Source organism: Acomys minous (assembly GCF_964271855.1).
Source record: "Acomys minous genome assembly, chromosome: 3".
Lineage (NCBI taxonomy): Eukaryota > Metazoa > Chordata > Mammalia > Rodentia > Muridae > Acomys > Acomys minous.
The window spans coordinates 27,988,171-28,008,233 of record NC_140485.1 but is presented as its reverse complement, the minus strand read 5'-3'; the positions used below and the strand labels follow the sequence as shown (position 1 = coordinate 28,008,233).

General features: G+C 42.0%; 1 protein-coding gene across 7 annotated transcripts in view; it reads right to left on the bottom strand.

Annotated features, from left to right (window-relative positions):
• The window catches only part of TTBK2 (tau tubulin kinase 2), a 123,925-nt gene extending 104,915 nt beyond the window's left edge, over nucleotides 1-19,010 (bottom strand). For 4 of the 7 annotated variants that reach the window (XR_014778116.1, XM_084776290.1, XM_084776297.1 and 1 more), the window contains exon 1: nucleotides 18,857-19,010. Coding sequence is in view for 3 of the 7 variants with exons in the window: in XM_084776290.1 (XP_084632416.1) it covers nucleotides 18,857-18,922 (66 nt within the window). In the remaining 4 variants the exon portion in view is untranslated. Of the gene's footprint in view, nucleotides 1-18,448; nucleotides 18,821-18,856 lie in introns of those variants that run through there. The other 3 variants (XM_084776294.1, XM_084776293.1, XM_084776295.1) reach the window with 2 other exon arrangements.
• Nucleotides 19,011-20,063: the final 1,053 nt, after the last annotated feature.

Here is a 20,063-nt window from a genome sequence, read left to right as displayed (position 1 = left end):
ATTCCATTCCATTGTCAGGCCTGTGCTGGAGCACCTTGGTAACTCAACCACTTATACTCTATGTGCGCTTTCCCTTTATGAAGACCCTGTTAGTACACTGGACTCACCTGGACAGTCAAAGGCAAGGATCCCTTGTCAAAGGCTTTAAAGGTTTAAATTTAATCACATCTCCAAAATCCCTTCTGTCACCAAAGGTAACTAACTTATTTATAGGATTCATGGATCAGATGTGAATATCTTGGGGAGGGGAGATGCATTATTTTATTTGCCACAAATACTAACCTAAATTTTAAATGAAACAAAAAAACATTACTATACTGAATAATATGAATTAGTTTCTAATGTTTGAAAACAAGGCAAAGGAATTCACATGAATCCTTTAATATAAAGTTCAAGAAAAAAATCTAACTTACATTAAACATGCAAAGTTTAAAAAAGAAAAGCAGCCAGGCATGGTGGCACACGCCTTTAATCTTAGCACTTGGGAGGCAGAGGCAGGCAGATCTCTGTGAGTTCGAGGCCAGCCTGATCTACAAAGCCAGCCAGGACTACAAGAGAAACCCTGTCTCAAAAAACAAAACAAAAAGAAAAGCAAAAACATGATTATCACAAAAATTGGACACCTTTGGAGTAAAGAAGACACATAAGATCAGGAACAGGTTTCTGAGATGTTGACATGCTCTTAAATACTTAGGTTTGTAATTATCTTAAAACTATATTATATGTGTTTTTTATGTTCTACAGTTAATATCTCACAAAAAGAACAATAAATAATAGTTATATAAACCAGAGGCAAGGAAAGCCAGTCACAGAATGGGTCAGGGCATCCAACTATGCAACAGTAAAAAGGCAGCTAACCTGAGAGTTGAATATAGACAGAATTCTAAGGGTAGAGTAGATAGTCTCAGAATCTCAGACACAACTTATAGTGTTCTTTTATATTTTAAATTTTATTATTTTGTGTGTATGGATTTGGCATGCATATATACTGTCGGTATACCGTGTGTAGTGTCCTTGGAGGCCAGAGATAGCATCAGATGCCCTGGAACTGGATTTACAGATGACTGTGAGCTGCAATGTGGGTGCTGGGAATTCAACACAGGTCCTCTACAGAGCAGCCAGGGCTCTTAACTGCTGAGCCATTACTGCAGCCCCCCAAAACACTAATTTTTCTTTCTAATATATTAAATTTCCTGAAGGCAAGAACTTTAATTCATTCAGTTCTACTCATGTTTGAATTTTTTTAGTGGGGTGAGTACTTAGGGCCCAAATCCAGAATACTGTACATTCTAGGCAAGTGCTCTCCCACTGTGCTGCATTCCCCCAGCGCTTATCTTTGTGTTTCCATTATACAGAATAATACCAACGTAGAACAGTCTTTCAATAGGCATTTAATAAATGTCTTTCACTTCCTATATAGTTAAATAAAACTAAGCAATTCTAGACAACCATAGTGGTGCTTTAATCCCAGCACCCTGAAGACAGAGGCAGGCAGGATCTCTGAGTTTGAGGCCAGCCTGGTCTACAGAATAAGTTCCAAGACAGCAAAGGGTACACAAAGAAAGTGTCTCAAAACCAAGAACAAAACCAAAATAAACCTAAGTAGTTCTACTGCAACCAACACTCTTTCAATAATCTCCAATGAATGCATAGAGTGAAAAAAATCTAATACACAACACTGCCCTTATTAACAATTAAGTTAAAAAGAAAAGTTAAAACTATAATCTATAAAGTGCTCTTACACATAGAACAAATACAACAACAAAAATAAAAACAAAACACTCTAAGCAACCAACAAAAAAATTAATGATGATTCTCTGCACATATACTCTAAAACCAAGCTGTTAGAATTTAAAAAAAAAAAAAAAAGCATGTAGCATCCCCTGGCAATGGGCAAAGGGACACCTCATTGTTGGTTACAAGTAGAGCAGATGGCAGTCCTTTGTTCATCCTAGCTTGATGCCTGGCTTGGTGGCCAAAGCTGTCTTATGTTTAGGACACATAAAAACCAAATCAAGTCAAACCCAGGCAGTGCATTGAGGGAGGAGGAAAACAGACAGAGACCTATCGACCACAGACCTGCTCTTCTGCTCACAGCACAGCAGGCCTTAGATACCTGCTTGCAGCCAAGCCACACAATGGGGCCAACCAGCTGCATGGCAAGCATTCAGTGGGAGCCACCACAATGTACAGATGTGGGCTGGGAGTGTGTGGAGTAGCTTGAACATGATGAAGTGGAGACCTGAGGGTAGAGAAGAGTAGCCTGCTCTGAGTGGCCAGCCTTGCCACGTGGGGCCATGGTGAGATCCTAGCCTGAGCTGCTGCTGCAGGCCACATCTGGGTCTTTGACTACACAGTGGCAGGGATCCATGTGTTTATGGCTCATATTACTAGAAAAAAATGGGGATGTCCTTGGTTGGGCAGCCAACAGGGCCCCAGGGATTATGTAGATACCCTGGGGCCCACACAGAAGCCCTTGGGAGAGCTGGCCCTGCACCTTACCTGGCAGCAGGGTAAAGTTGCCTCTGGTGGAAGGGGTGCAGTGAGCCAGCCCTGAGAGCAAGAGCACATAAGAGCTGGCCCGCCACTCATCTGAGTGAGGCGACATGGGTTTGGGAGCGATGCCCTCCACCCTCCACCTCTGCCACATGTGGTAGCTGGAAGAGCTGGCCCAGAAGTTATGAGAACAGGAGAGCTAACTTGGCCCCTCACTAGCTGTTCCACTCAGGAGAGTGGAGCCCTGAACCTCACATGTGCAACATAGTAGAGCTGGCCCTGAGGGTGAAGGCACAGGTGAGCCAATGCTGACAGTGTGAGAGCCAGAGAGCTGGCTCAGCCCCTCACAGGTTGTATACAGCACTTCAGAGAGGGGGCCTCACACCATGGCTGGGCAGGACAGTGGCGCTGACTCTGAAGGTGTAGTGTGGATACGCCAGCCCCAAGGGCATGAGAGTAGATCCTGCCTCTTGCAGATGGCAGCGTTTGGTGGCCTAGCTGGAGCAGCACTGGAGAGTTTAACTTGGTGGTGGAGATAAGGAAGAGGCAGCAAACTGGCCATCTCAGCTACCACCCAGGACCAGATCCAGGACTTTGAATTGCCCTATCCCAAAATCTATATCATCTTCAAATGGTTGGGACACGTGAGAAGAGAGCCATCCTGCTGATCCAAACCTACAGGATGACACAGGACAACAACAGGAAAGCTGGGAGGAGGCCAGGAAAGGATTCATTATTGATGGTGTCACAGAAGCCAGAGACCTCCAGCCAGACCAATGTCTCACTGCAACGAACATTTGCAAGTGAAGATGTGTGGACAGAGGGGAGTAGGACACACTGAGACATACGACAGCTTCCACAACCAGATGTTTTCTATGCCTTGGGGTTTTGTTTGTTTTGTTTGTTTTTGGCTTTTTTGTTGTTCCTTTGTATGTTTTGGTTTGGTGTTTTGTTTTGAGGGTGCAAGGGTGAAGGGCAAATATCAAACGAGTGGGTCTAGGGTGCATGATGTGAAACTCACAAAGAATCAATAAAAAAATTTCTAAAGCATGCTAGTGGATGATAGATTGGCATGTCTTATACATAGTCAACCTAATTTAGCAGCTGACATGAAAAAAAATGCACATAGCAGCATGGTGGTGTATGCCTTTAATCCCAGCACTCAGGAGGCAGACAGAGGCAGATCCCTGTGAGTTCAAGGCCAGCCTGGTCTATGGCCAGGGCTATACTGAGAAACTGTGTCTCTAAAAACAACAACAACAAACAACAAAAGTTGAATGTAGCAATTCAAAACAGAAGAGGATAACATGGACTATGATAATAATACAACACAGCTTAGCTACAACAGAAAGAAGATAAGAAGTATGCAAAACGTTCATGTTCCCCTCCACTTACATCTCTTTACAATATGACCTTCTCACAAAATTAGATGAAACTGGAGTTGGTCACAAGACTTGCTTTGTTGCCCAGAAGCTTAAAATCATTTCAGTCCTGATTACTTTTGGAATCCACACTCACGAAAAGAAACCAAAGCTAGCACTGCCTCCCTAAGAAAACTTAGACAAGCCAGGCGGTGGTAGTGTATGCCTGTAATCCAAGCACTCAGGGAAGCAGAGGCAGGGGGACTGCTGGGAGCTGGAAGCCAGCCTGGTCTACAAAAGTGAGTCCAGGACAATCAAGGCTACACAGAGAAATCCTGTCTTGAAAAACCAAAGGGGGGGGGGTGGCGGAAAGGAGAGAAAGAAAACTTAAACAAGACCAATAATAATTCAGCTAAGCCCAGTTAGTTTGCCAACTCAAGAACTAAGTATTAATTTAGTTTCTAAATTTTGGGATAGTTTGTTTTGTGGAAGTGTCCTGGTTAGTTTTTTGTCAACTTGACACAAATTAGAGTTATCTGGAAAGAGGAACCTTAACTGAAAAAAAATGTATCAAATTGTCTGTAAGCAAGTCTGCGGAGCATTTTCTTAATGACTGATGGGGAAGGCCCAACCCACTGGGAGTGGTGCTATCTCTGGGCAGGTGATCTAGGTTGTTTAAGAGAGTAGGCTGCGCAAGCAAGCCATGGAGTACAAACCAGTAAGAACTATTCCTCCATGGCTTCTGCTCAGTTCCTACCTCCAGTTCCTGTACTGATGTTCTTCAAAGATAGACTGTGATGTGGAAATATAAGACCAATAAACCCATCCTCCCCAAGGTCATGATGCTTTATCACAGCAACAGACACCTAAGGCAGGAGGTAAGTAAATACATAGAAGAGCAAACAAAGATAACATAAAAGTGCATGGGAAAATAATTAAATTTGCTAAATAAAAAAGAAGTTCTTGCACTTGGGAAGGCAGAGACAGGAGATCTCTGTGAGTTTGAGGCCAGCCTGGTCTACAAAGTGAGTCAGGACAGTCAAGGCTACACAGAGAAACCCTATCTCAAAAAATAAAAAATTAAATTAAAAAGAAAGAAAAAGAAGTTCTTGTTTTGAGACAGGGTTTCTCTGTGTAGCCTTGGCTGTCCTGGGCTTGCTTTGTAGACCAGGCTAGCCCTGAACTCACAGTGATCCTCCTGCCTCTGCCTCCTACCTGAGTGCTGGGATTAAAGGTATGCACCACCACACCTGGCTTGCACACCTAATTTCACCTAATTTTTTACAAAAAAAAAAAAAAAATTAAAAAAAAATTTTTAAAAATATAACTATTTTTTAAAAGTAAAAAATTCCTTATAAAAAATAAACACTGGGAAAAAAAGACAGCTTGTTCAATAAATGGTGCTGGCAAAACTGGGTAACACCTGCAGAATGGAATGAAAGCAGACTCTCTTAGTGTCTGTCTATCTCTGTGTGTGTGTGTGTGTGTGTGTGTGTGTGTCTGCACAAAAATTAATTTAAAGTGGATCAAAGACCTTAATTTAAAACCTGAAAGGATGAGCCTCCTAGGGGAGTTCAGGATATAGGTATAGGCAAGAACTTTCTGAACAGAAGCCCAAATGGCACAAGAAATAACCACAGAATTGACAAAAAGTATTACATGACATCTACACAGCAAAAAAATCATCAACGGCATGAGCAAATAGGCTATGGGAGGAAATCTTTGCCAGTTCTACTTCAGACAAGGAATTACTATCTAGACTATGTAAAGAACAGCAAAAGTTAAATTTCAAACAAACAAACAAACAAAACACAGGGCTGGAGATGTTAAGAACATTGGCTGCTTTTCCGCCAGTCATGATGGCACATGCCTTTAATTCCAGCACTCAGGAAGCAGAGGCAGGTGGATTGCTATGAGTTCAAGGCGAGCCTGGCCTACAAAGCAAGTCCAGGACAGCCAAGGCTACACAGAGAAACCTGTCTTGGGGCGGGGGTGCAGAAGAAGGCATACTGGCTGCTTTTTCAGAGGTCCTGAATTCAATTCCCAGCAACTTCGTGGTGGCTCACAACCACTTATAATGAGATCTGGCAGGCACACATGCAGACAAAGCACTATAATAAGTAAATAAATAAATAAATCTTTAAAACAAACAGACAAAAGCAGACTGTTGAGCAACTAAAAGTGCTTGCTGCTCTTCCAGAGAATCAGAGTTTGAATCCCAGCTCCTACATCCAGCAGCTCACAGCTCTATCTCCACAGATCCAACATCTTCTTTTGGTTTCAACAGGCTCTCACACACAGGTATTCACACACAACACAAACACACGCAGACACACAAATACACACACACACACACACACACACAATTTTTTTTTTTTAAATCCCAGCACTCAGGAGGCAGAGACAGGCAGCTCTCTGAGAGTCCAAGGCCAGCCTGGTCTGCATACGGAATTCCAGAATAGCCTGTTTCAAACCTCATAAAACAAATAAACAACAAAAAAAGCAAAACAAATCAACAAAAAACAGACACCAGACAATGAAATAGTTTTCACAAGAAGACATACAAATGGATAATGTATATATTTTAAAGTGTTCAACATCCTTAGCCATCAGGGAAGGCAAATTAAACTACTCTGAGATTCTATTGCACCCCAGTAAGAATACTATCACGAAAACAAATAACAGTAAGTGCTGGAGAGTTTGTGAGCAAGGGCAATCCTTACTCACTGCTGGCAGGGTGTGACTGTAAACTACTGCAGCTACCATGGAAATCAGTGGGGAGGTTTTATAAAAAGCTAAAAACGGAGCTCCCATATGTACCGGCTAGACCACTTCAGCGCACATACTGTAATTGCCTATCCAAGTTTATTGCTGCTCTATTTACAACAGAAAGGGAATGGATTCAGCCTCCATACACATCAACAGATGAATAATAAAAACATGGTACATATGCACAATGGAATTTTACCCATCTATAAAGAAAAACAAATTGTTAAATTTGTAAGAATATAGAAGGTTCTGGGAAATATTATATTGAGGTAATCTGTCAAAAAGGCAAGTACCACATGTTCTCTCTCATATGTGGATCCTGGCCTTAAATGTTTGTATGTATGTTTATGTAAGTGTGTCTGTGTACAGGCCAGAAAAACAGAAGACAGCACATGAAAAATGGAAAATGGAGGCTTTAATGCAGTGGGTGGGAAAGGCAGCAGAGTATGGAAGAGGAAGGTAGAAGGAAGAATTTGGGGGTGGGAGGATAGAAATGGAAGCAGGGGAGGCGGGAGATGGAGAGTAAGCAAGTGTATGTGTGCGACAGATCAACCAAAATCAAGCATTTATGAAAATGTCATTTTAACTGAAGTGCCATTTTAGAGACTAATTAAACCAATAAAAATAAAATTGAGCATGATGGTATATGTCTATAATTCAGCATAGTATTCAAGAGTCTAAGGTAGAAGGTTATGAGTTAAAGGAGATCTCACTATATAGAGTGGGATCCTATCACAAAAACTCTCCTCCCTCATTAAAAGACAATTGGCTAATTACATGGATTTCACTTGGTTTTGAGAAGGCTAGGGGCATCCATCTGTGAATGACTCCAGAGCAAGAATTCAGTAGGAGACTATTATTATTTAGACAGGCTGCAGTGATGAACTTCTATACATTGAATATATGCTAGCTAAATCACTAAATATATAGCATGGTTTTGTAAGTGTCATATATAATTTATATAAGACTCTACTTTTTAAGAGAAAATATAAGAAAATTATTTTTACCTACGATTTTAATGTCAATGAATACAATGTTAAAATGACTCATTAGAAAAGGTCTTTGATGCATTTAAAGATGAGGGAATATACTTGAAGCTATATTTGGGCATAGGCATAATATATGTATTTCCAGTGAGAGTATAAGTGGGTTGTTCATGACTTCTCTTTCTTTGAGATTTAAATACACCCACCTTACCACTTCAAATCCTGGCCACAATAAAAAAAAAAAAAAGGAGCCAGATTTACCTTACTAACCAACTAGAAAAGCACACAAAATATATAAAACAGCAGGTTTCAGAAATCAGACAAGAGGCAACACAGCACAGAGATCCACGAGAAAAGGCAGGTAAACGAAGCGAGCTCTGCCACTGCCCGCATGGAAAGCACAACAGAGCCCAGAGGTCTGTCTCACTGACTGCAGAGCTGAGTTAGGGAAGGGTCAAGTAAGCAAAGGTTTGCTGGCCAGAGGTGCACAGATGGCAAGCTCTGAAGAGCTGCAGAGGCCCTTCCATGAAGCTTTGGCTGAATACTTACCAGTGCATGTTATAATGTGAGTTATAAGGCCAAAACCTACTGGAAAGGGGCAGGAGGATAGCTTCACTCTCACACAGGGTATGAATAAGGGCCTTGGATACATGCATGCAAATATTTTCAAATAACTTAACTGTATACCAAAATAAAATTCCAAACTATTTAAAGAAAGTTTCAAAAAAGAAATAAATGAAAACAGAACATAACAACATAAAATCATAACGTCTCATACCCACTCAAAAACTACCAGGGATGTAAACAAAGGGAAATACCAACCAGACTGAACAAGCACACATAAAATTGGTGGATAAGGATTTAAAAATAGCTATTATAAGTACATTCAGCATTTTACTTTTATTTTATTTTATTTTTTGGTTTTTTGAGACAAGGTCTCTCTGTGTTAGCCTTGGCTGTCCTGGAGTCACTTTGTAGACCAGGCTGGCCTCGAACTCACAGCGATCCACCTGCCTCTGCCTCCCAAGTGCTGGGATTACAGGCATGCGCCACCATGCCCGGCTAGCACTTTACAAAATGAAGAAAAGCATAGGCTTAGAAGATGACAGGCGTGGTGGTGCATGTATTAATCCCAGTACTCAGGGAGGCAGAGGCAGGCAGATTGCTGGAGACGAGGCCAGCCTGGTCTACAAAGTGAGTTCAGGACAGCCAAGGCTACACAGAGAAATGAAAGAAAGAAAGGAAGGAAGGAAGGAAGGAAGGAAGGAAGGAAGGAAGGAAAGAAGGAAAGAAGGAAGGAAGGAAGGAAGGAAGGAAGAGAAGAAAGAAGGAAGGACATGTAAAGTAAAAAAAAAAAAGTCTATGGATAAAAAGTAATATATCTGGTATAATAAGCATATCAGAAAGGCACCACTCCCACACTCCCAAGCCTAGCTCTGCTCATACAGCCCTTGTCCCAGCCTGAGGCAGGCTAGACTCTCAATCAAACAAGCAAGCAAGAAAAGTCTACATACCAGGTAATACTGAACTAAACAAACAATATGAAAGGCCAAGCCAGTATGCCTCCCTCCAAACCACTAATCCTACAGAAATGCTCTCAATGAGAATCACCTAGATGAACCCCAGAACACAAAATTTTAAAACAAAGACAAAACATAGACTTGGAGTAGGGGAACTGAACCACTCACACATACAATATGAAAGAAAGAAAAAAAAGCTGGGCGGTGGGCGCACGCCTTTAATCCCAGCTCTCCGGAGGCAGAAGCAGGTGGATTGTTGTGAGTTTGAAGCCAGCTTGGTCTACAAAGTGAGTCCAGGACAGCCAAGGCTACACAGAGAAACTCTGTCTTGAAAAACCAAAAAGAAAGAAAATAGAAAGGCATGTAAGGAACTTTGGGACACTGTGAAAAGGCCAATCTTCAAGTTATAGGCACAGAAAGAGAAACATTCTGGATAAATGGCACAGACCAGATTGTCAACAGGATCATAGAAGAAAACATCTCCAAATTAAGCAAAGACATCCTCACACAGATACAAGGAACACAGCAGACAACCAGAAAACAAACTCCCCACAGCATAGTATAATTAAAAACTAAATATGCAGAACAAAGAGAAGGTACTTAAATCTCCAAGAGAAAGCCACAAGTCACATACATATAAAGGAAAACCCATCAGAATAACAGTTGACTTCTTGAGGGAAACTTTAAAAGCCAAAAGATTCTACAGCAATATAGTTGAAGTTCTACAAAACAATGGATGCTAACCTAAATTAATGTACACAGCAAAACTATATTGTTGAAGAAAAACTTCATGGTATCAACAGGCTACAAGAATTCATGCCCACAAAACCAGCCCCACAGTGAATACTAGAAACAATACTTCAGACTGAAGAAAGTAAGTAAGTACAGCTGAGACTGAAAAGAAAATAAATGAAACTATAGTCACTGAAACAAAAACTGGACTAAGACCACAAAAAAAAAAAAAAAACCCCAGAAAACCAGACCCCCCAAAACAACAACAAAACAATAGCAATCAGCACACAGATTTCATAATTAAATATTAGTGGATTCAATTTCCCACCCCCACCACCGTGACATGTAAGAAACAAAATCCATCTTTCTGTAGTCTACAGGAAACTCATACTACCTTGAAAGATATGTTCCACCTTAAAGAAAAAGGATGGGAAAATGCATCCCAAGCAACTGGGACCAGGAAGCAAACAGGTGTCACCATCCTAAGATCCAATAAAATAGACTTCAATAGAAGAAATAAAGGAAACTTCACTCTGATCAAGAAAATGATTAGCCAAGAAGACATTACACCCCAAACCTATATGCACCAAACTCTGCCTCATCCAATTAAAAGCATACTGCTGGGCTTAAAAACACAAACTGACTCTGAGTCAACCGCATGAGATGATTGCAATATCTTACTTTTTCCAAAAGACAGGTCATCTGGATAAAAACCAGAGAAGCATCAGAATTGCATGGTATCACACATCAAATAGACCTAACAGATATTTACAGTATATTTTACCCTAGGCTCAAAAAACATATATTCTATTCAGCAGGCCATGTGTCTCTAAAGTAGACCACACAGTGAGACACAAACAAATCTTAACTTGGAAAATGGAAATGACTCTGTGAATCCTATTTGACCATAATGCAATAGAGCTCAAAATCAACAGTAAACAAATCTCCACTAATTACACAAACCCATGTAAATTAAACAGTGCACTGCTGAATGGTGAATGAGGCAAAGAAGAAATCAAATTTTTGAGATTAACTGAAACTGAGAACACAACAACAACAACAACAAAAACCTCAGGAACACACTAAAAACAGTTCTCAGAGGGGCTGGACAGATGGCTCAGGGGTTAAGAGCACTCACTGCTCATCCAGAGGCCCTGAGTTCAATTCCCAGCAACCACATGGTGGCTCACAACCATCTATAATGAGATCTGATACCCTCCTCTAGCGTGCAGTTGTACATTTAGGCAGAGCACTGTATACATAATAATAAATAAGTAGATCTTTAAAAAAATAGTTCTAAGAAGGAAGTTTATAGCACTAGCTGTTCTTCCAGAGGGCCTGGGTTCAATTCCTAACACCCACATGGCAGCTCACAACCATCTTTAACTCTTGTTTCAGGGGCTCTGACACTCTCACACAGACATACATGCAGGCAAAAAATCAGGTAGCATACTAGTAAACAACAATGTTGCAATTCAAGAATTTGCAAAAACAGACAGCAAATAGGGCTGTGGCTAAGAACCCCATCCCTGTCAACCCATTTCCTCAAGCTGAGCCTTATCACCTCATAGCCCTCCCTCAGCTACGGACTAGACGTGCAAACACAAGAAGGCATTTTACATTCACACCACAAGAGAACGCGACCCAGGCAGAGCCATTCTCTGGAAATTTGTTGTTTGAAATTTTGAAACAAATCTTGCCTGGTGGGTCACAGGGCTGGAAAGATACAGTTGGAGGCTTCCGGTGGCCATCTTTCCTATTGCACAGAGAATATCTTTGTGAAGGAGGAAGAAGGTTGAATGGAGTGGGAGGAGGTGAACAGCCGGGGCTCAGTGGAGCTTTGGGGTTGGAGAGAATGGGAAGTTAAGAAAAAGAGCTAGTAATCCTCTCTGAGCCCCAAGATCTCCTTATGTCTCAAAAAAAAAAAAAACAAAAAACCCAAACAAACAAACAAAAGGCACATGCCTGGCGTGGTGGTGCACGCCTTTAATCCCAGCACTCTGGAGGCAGAGGCAGGCAGATCTCTGTGAGTTCGAGGCCAGCCTGGTCTACAAAGAGAATCCAGGACAGCCAGAGCTGTCACACAGAGAAATGTTGTCTTGAAAAACAAAAACAAAACAAAACAAAAACAAAAACAAAGACAAAAAACCACTCCTATTTTTTTTTTTTTATTCCTGGCTTATTGGGGTATAATTGAAAGTTTTACTGTATTCCCTTCCATGTCTCCCAAAGGGCAGAGGCTCTGTCATTCATGTTTATGTATGAAGTTTACATACCACTTTCTGTGGTTCTTAATAAACAATTTCAATAAGTGTTTGTTAAAAAAAAAAAAAAGAATTTGCAAAAACAACAACAAACCAAACCCAAATTCAATAGATGGCAAAAAGAATAAAATTAGAGCCATAATTAATGAAATATAAACAAAACAATATCAATAATCAACAAATCTAAGAGTTGGTTTACTGCAGCTGATTTTAATGTCACCTTGCCAGGAACTAGAAACACCCGTGTACAGAAGTCTCACCCGGAGATCGGTGAGCTTGAAGACACAGAAAAGGGAATTATCCAAAAGGAAATGAATGTATCTTGTTGGGGTGGGTGGCAAATGAAAAACAGAGAAAAAAAGAAATCAAATGGAAAAAGAAGAAGAAGAAATTAAATGTACAAGCATCAGGGTGCTGCGGGATAAAACTGAAGAGCTAGCACACATATAACCACAATCCAGGGAGAGCAATGAAGATCAGTCATCCTTTAATTTCTGTAGTTCTGTCTGTTTTATTCTGTTTTCAGTTACTGTAACCATGTCATCTTCCCATTTTTAAAATCATTTCTTTTACTTTCTTTGGAGCCCATTAAAGGGGAAAAGTGAGATTAAGAAAGAGGGACAGAGAAGTTAATAGACGCAAATGATATTAAAGTGGAAAAGGAAATACTGGAGGTTGAAGGGTGTTAAGTGTTCTAGAGTCACTGAAAAGCTTTTCTCTAAAGCTGTTTCAAGGTGTGCTGGCTAATTCTGTCAGTGTGGTTGTATCAGGAAGCACCTAGGAAGTCAGTGTGACAGAGATTCCAAGGAGGGTGGAGCACCTGCTATGGATGTGGGAAACATCAGCCCATAGATGAAGCCTGGATGAAATAAAAGGGGACCAGATGAAAGTCCTTGCAAGTGGAGGCATTCTCTCTCTATTTCCTGACCACCAGAACGTGAGCTTAGCTCTGTCAACCTTCTCTGGCATGATAACCACTGGGCAAAATAAGTCATTCCTCCTTAAGTTGTTTGTGTCAATCATTCTGCCATGGTGATGAACTGTCTTGTCTAGTACAGGAAACTGATACAGCCGGGAAGTGGGGTTGTTCTTAACTTGACCATGTGGTTTAGAATCTTTTGGAACTGGTATGAGGGACAAGTCTGGAAAAGCAGGCTAGAGAAGGCCTGAGATGAATGCTGTACACAGAACTGAATGGGAGGTTTTGATAGCTCACATCAGAATGCTAACAGGAATGAAGACAGATTAGAACTATGCCATAGACACTATGGTCATGAGGCTTGGACAGGATCATGGACTATACTGTTGACATTCTGCATGAAGAGTTGGTTATGTGCTCTGAACTAGTGGTAGAACTGACAAGGAATCCTGACACACACACACCCCCCCCTTGACAGAGTGTGCCCGCTGTTGAGTAATAGGCATTCTTACTATAAACCAAGGAGAACTGGAGGGAGAAACCTAAGTCTTTTATGGATGCGAATCTGAGTGTTCCCAGCCCAGATTTTTTTTTTTTTTTTTTTAAAGAGGGAAGGATGCTCCTACACTGACATATAGCATGCCTCAAGTTAGGGCCCAAAACAGTTACCAAAATCCAAAAAACTTTCAATCTCTCTAAAGATGATGTCTGCCAATATAGCATTAAGAAGTCATTAAGCGACAAGCTTGGTAGTGTATGCCTTTAATCCCAGCACTTGGGAGGCAGAGGCAGGTGGATCGCTGTGCGTTCGAGGCCAGCCTGGTCTACAAAGGGAGTCCAGGACAGCCAAGGCTACACAGAGAAACCCTGTCTTGAAAAGCCAAAAAAGCCAAAACCAAAAAAAAAAAAAAAAGTCACCAAGATTAGGTGTCTTCTTATTCCAGGTGTCCTGCAACACAAATGACAATGTATTGCTCTAAAGAAACAACACGCCAAGAAAAATGAGGCTTGCAGAATATGCTAAATATTTGGCCAAGAGAATAAAAGAAGCCAGAGAAATATGCTGGAAACACTGTCAGGAGATGTAGGCTGTCTCACTAAGGGCTTCTACGTGTGAGTCCAGTCAATATAGAGTCTTTAAGAATAAGCAATATAAATAAATAATCAGACCTTGAAAAAAATTGCACAGCAGCTCTCATCCGTTGAAGACTGAGCTTGTATAAGTTTTAATTCATTCTAAGGACCTTGCTTTGGGAAGATAGCTCCCGAGTGCCTTACTAGTGCACAGTTAGTTTAACAAGTGCCTCTCACATTCAGCCATACTGACCACTGTGTGTATGTGTGTGTGTGTGTTTGTGTGTGTGTGTGAGAGAGAGAGACAGAGAGACAGAGACGAGGGGGCGGGGAGAGAGAGAGAGAGAGAGAGAGGGAGGGAGGGAGGGAGGGAGGGAGGGAGGGAGAAGAGGTGAATGTCCAGTTAACAGGAAGTGGACTTGTTGTAAGAATTAATCCTGATTGCCAACTTGACTGAACTAAGAAGTGCTCGGGAGACTAGTAACGTAAACCTCTAGGTACCTCTGAGAGCCTGAGACTCACAGGTATTTTCTGTGCTTCCCAGATGACATGAAGTGAGCTGATCTGTTCCATCATGCCTTCCCTGCCACAGTGGGTAAAAACCTCAAAACTATGAAACAAAATGTTTCCTTTCTTTGTTTTTCTCCTGTTTGTTACAGATATACAACGTCTGAGTAACACATAATGTTATATGTGCAATGTTTTTACTACTTTTTTATATAAATACATTTATTTTTAATTAGAGTCAAAATATTTCCACCAACCTTTGAAGCTAATAGAGAACAGAGAATAAGTTAGGTTAATAAAACAAAACATCTCTGGAAATTACCTGCTCATGTCTACACTTTTCATAATGCTTGAAATTCGTATAATCAACTGTTTCTACAGGTTTCTGGTTCTATGATAAACTCAAAAGTGAAGTTTTGAGTCAGACACAGTGGCACACGCCTGGAATTCCAGCACTCAGGGATGCAGAGGCAGGTGGATCCCTGTGAGTTCAAAGCCAACCTGGTCTACAAAGCAAGTCCAGGACACCCAAGGCTACACAAAGAATCCCTGTCCATCCAGTCGCCCTGGCCCGCCTCCAAAAAGTGAAGTTTTGTCTACTGCTCAATCTGTAACCTATAGAAGTTCTTAGCAAGTATTTAAATAATAGGTATAAGCAGCTGTTACAATAACTAAAGGAGATGACATGTATGATTGTTTTGCCTGCATGTATGTCTGTGCACCTGTGAGTCTGGTGCCTTGGAGGTCAGAAGGCAGCATCAGGCCCCCTGGACCTGAAGCAATGGATAACCGTGAGCCACCAAGTGGTTGCTGAAAACTGAGCCCAGGTCTTCTGCAAGAACAGCAAGCGCTCTTAAACACCGAGCCATCTCTCCAGGCCTGGATATACTGAATTTATTAAAATGCCATGAAAGTCCAACAGAAAAAAAAAAAGCCTAATCTAGTTTGCCATGTAATTTAGCATCCAGATTTTTTAAAAATTAAGTATCATTATCAATACACTTCACACTTTTCTCTTTGGCTTTTCTTTTTCATATTTTTCTTCTTTTATCTCTGCCTTACTAGTTATTGAAAATATTAATAAAACAATTTTTAGGGCTGGAGAGATGGCTCAGAGGTTAAGAGCACTGTCTGTTCTTCCAAAGGTCCGAGTTCAGTTCCCAGCAACCACATGGTGGTTCACAATCATCTATATTGAGATCTGGTGCCCTCTTCTGGCATGCAGGCACACACACGGGCAGGATACTGTATAAATAATAAATAAACACAATTTTTAAAAAATTTTTAGATACTGTATAAGCTGAGATACTTAGTGGACCAAAAAAGAAACTGTATAAACGTGCTTCATAATATACAACACAGGCATAAAGGTATAGACAAATATTAACAAAAATACAGTATTGAGATGATCACAGGACTTATATAAGGAAAACAACATAACTTTATTTTTTAAGGTAATTATTTTGAAGTAGAACAAAGTTTTTTTTTTTAAAAGGAAGTGTGAAAAGATAAATGAGGGCTAAAGAGATGTGTCAGTGGTTAAGAGCACTGTCTTCTCTTCCAAAGGACCTGGGTTCAATTCCCAGGACTGGCACGGCAGCTTACAATCATCAATAAATCAAGTGCCAGGGAATATAGCACCTTCTTCAAGTCTCCATAAACATCAGGCAGCATTCACACAGTGCAATTACATATATGAAGGCAAAACAAACATACACATTTAAAAAAGAAAGAAAAAGATTAATGAACTGGGTATGATGGTGTATGCTTGCAATCCTAGTTACCCTAGAGACAAACACAGGCAAATCACAAACCCAGGCCAGCCTGGGGATATGGCTCAATTGATAGAGTGCTTACCCAGGATGTTTGAAACCAAGCACAGCATAAAAATGATACTTAACTTCTGTAATTGCAGCACTTGGAAGGCTGAAGCAGAAAGATTTCAAGACCAGCTTGGACGACATAGTAAGTCTACCTCTATACAACAAAGCAATATCATCCATAGGTATTACTTGTAAAAGCTGTATAACATACAAAGAACTTCCTGCTCACCACAAAATCAAACTTAAATTCCATGATCAGACCTAACTCAGCTGTATAACACATACTTTGAAAAACCAATAGGTTATCACTGCACACATATTCAAGCAAAACACTGATACACACAAAATAAAAATAAATAACTCTAGCAGCAGCTCTTAAATAATCCATGACTGTCGCATTTTTAATGCATCTTCATGTGTAAATTGCTCCCTAAAATTGTCTAAATTATACGAACTTCAATTAGAACATGACATTTAAAGATATATGAAGTCCTACATAATTGAGTTCAATTTGCTCAGCTTTCTTGAGGTATTAAAATAACCAATACTTAATTAAAAATATGAAGTCATATACAATACAGAATTCAATGATATATGAACCATAAAGGATGATGAACAAGATATATTCCCTACTCAAAATTAAGTTGTTTGAAATTATAAATAAAGTTATGTATGAGCCCTAATGCCTATTATGTGTCCATAGCTGAGAGAAAAATCAGTTTCTAATGCTCCATTATGAAGTTAAACTATTAGAGAAACTTTCCTTTGTAATCGTGCTTCAAACATCCCCTCTGGTATCTTCATAAAAATTCATCATACAGGAAATATAAGCCTCTGCATTAAAGATTTCTTTCACTATGTTTTAATTTTTAATAGACCACAACCCAAGTCAGGATAGATTATCCAAGATATCATACTGTTGTGTATCTGTCATCATTAAAGCTTCTTTAATGTGGCAAGACAAAATGTATTCGACCCACTCGATACTTTAAAAATCCTTTTTTTTTAAAATCCCCTAAATGAATGTTATTCTAGTCCACTTAGCTAAAAGAAAATAGATACATCTTTGCAGTTTATCCCGGCAAGTCCACGTTTAATGTCACTGCAACTGTCAATGGCTCAAAACGAAAGACTAACAAAACACAGCCTGAATCCTCCCTGTATTTGAGTTTGAGTACACACATATGTCCATTCATAACATATGCTTCCACACACATTCAATTCTACTAAATCACATCTTCCCGTTATATACAGATTAAAATAAATCTGGCCTCTTCAACGTTCAAAGGGCACCTTCCAAAGCTAGGAAGAGAGAAGCCTATCAACTTTAATCCAAGGCAAAGTACAACTCAATGTCATTTTTACCTCTAAGGCAGCGCCACAATGGAAACAAAATGAACTTCATTGGGTGCTCAAGTATCCTAACATCCCTATGATTATTAACTTCTGACTCGACAGTACGTGTATGTGGATTCTTTTGTCCCGCTTTCGGTATCTCAGCGTAGCAGCTGCAGCAGCAGCATCTTGATCAAATCAAATCCCTTTAGTCATTACTTCTGTACCACAAAGTCCTGGCCTTCCTTGTTACCACACAGAGAAGAGAGATTCGGTAGCCCCGTCCCTCTTCCATTACAGCGGGGAAAGCAAGGTAGAATGAAACGCTCATAATTTAAAAAGAATCCTCTCTGTTCGGTCCTGGTAGCCATAAGAGTCATGAGTACAAGTGATATATGGGTCACCCACAGAAACAGATGAAGCAGCTTCGTGACCCTCCAAGTTCAGGGAAGGCACCCAAAGCCTCCGGGGAAATGGGGCAGAACCAGAACGGCCTCTGGGACGAGGACCAATTCGAGTCTGGCATCGGCCCAGGGCGTAGGCAGAGACCCAAGGGGTCGCGGGCAGCCTCCCCTCCACGCCTCGGTAGAGCTGGGAACGGGGGTGAGGCGGGCGCAGAGCAGCCACTTGGAGACGCCTTGGGGCTCGGGGGTGTGTCCTACCTGGGCCGCGGCGGACGCAGGATCTCTGGCGGAGGACTGGGGTCCCGCTCAGGGTCCGTCCCGGCGGGAGTCACCGCTCAGCAGGCGGGCCCGCCGCCGCCTGCCCATCCCCCGCCGCCCACTGCGGCGGGACCTGAGCGCGGCTTAGACGGCCGGCGGTACCCTCGGGTGCCGTCCGCGTCTAAAGGCGGCGGCGGCGGCTGCGGGTGTTGCCGCAGGCTGCCCCGGGCCGCTGCTCTCGTGCCAGCCCCTGCTCCTCCTCCTGCCGCCGCCGCCGCCGCCTCGTCCCCACCGCTCCCATCGCCGCAGCGGCGACTACTGCAGCGCCCGCTGACCCGGCCCGACGTTACTCTCCCCCCGCAAGCCGCACAGCCTAGCCCACCTGCCCCGCCAGCGCGCACCGCCCACCTCTCCGCCGCGGGTGCTGATTGGGGCGCACGTTCCCAGCCCGTGGCGTCGGTTGGCTAGTCCCATTGCCTATCAGGAAGGGGGCGGAGAATTGAGCCGAGAGCGTCTCCGCCCCCCACCGGAGAATTGCCGCTATCTTCAGGTTTGCCTGAGAGGGCGAGTTACCGGGAAAGGAGCATCACAATGACAGTGTGCGTGCGCACTGGGATTCTGGGACTTGTAGTTTCAGCCTCCGCCGCAACGCCCGGCCTGTCCTGAGGAGAGAGACGTGGGGCGCAGTGGTTTTGAGAACAGACTTGAATAGGCGTTCTCCTTGCTCAGGGTACTTGTGGCCACAGAGTTGGGCCTTTTGTAAGAAATTGGAAATACCTGTCACTGAGACAGTCGCGACGGGAATCGTGAGGCCAGGTCGTTTGCTTAAGGGTCTAATTTGCCTGCTCAGAGCAAGAGCTGCCAGGATCTGGGGAATGGGCGCTGTCCTCAGAACCTTAACCTAAACTGCCGGCTAGGGCTGAGAAACCCGAAGGTGTGAGGGGGAAAGAAAGGAGTTACAAAGATGTCAGCCTGGAGAAGGGAATGGCCCTTCACAACCTTCGCGTGGACCAGTCTGGGACTCTACACTGGAGTTTGCAGGAATGGTCAAAGCTATACAGACTGTGAAGGGTGGAACACTAAGGCTGTGTGGGAGACATATTTCATGATGAATGTGCCAAGCTCTTTGATGAAAAAAAACCAAAAAACTAAGAGTAAGTCCCCTTCCTATTTCAAATTAAGAGTTAACTTTACCAAGACCACAAAACTGATGTTAAAACTAAATCTCGCCTCTGTTTAAAAAGCATGGCCAATGCTCTTAGTTACAATGACTGCCACAAGTTTGCCATGGAAAGGATGAGATGAGTTGTAAAGCTTCACTTTTACTTTCAATTATTTTCTTTTTTTCTATTTATTATTTTATATCTATGGGTGCTCTGTCTGCACATATACCTGCAGGCCAGAAGAGGCTTTCAGATTGCATTACAGATGGTTGTGAGCCATCATGTGACTGCTGGGACTTGAACTCAGGACCTCTGGAAAAGGAGCCAGTGCTTCTAACCACTGAGCCATCACTTCAGCCCCTCAATTATTTTCTTAAGTGACAGGAAAGTTCTTGCTGTTGAGGAAATGCCAGCTTCTTTATGTTCTTTTATGAGCAGAAGACTTTTTTTTT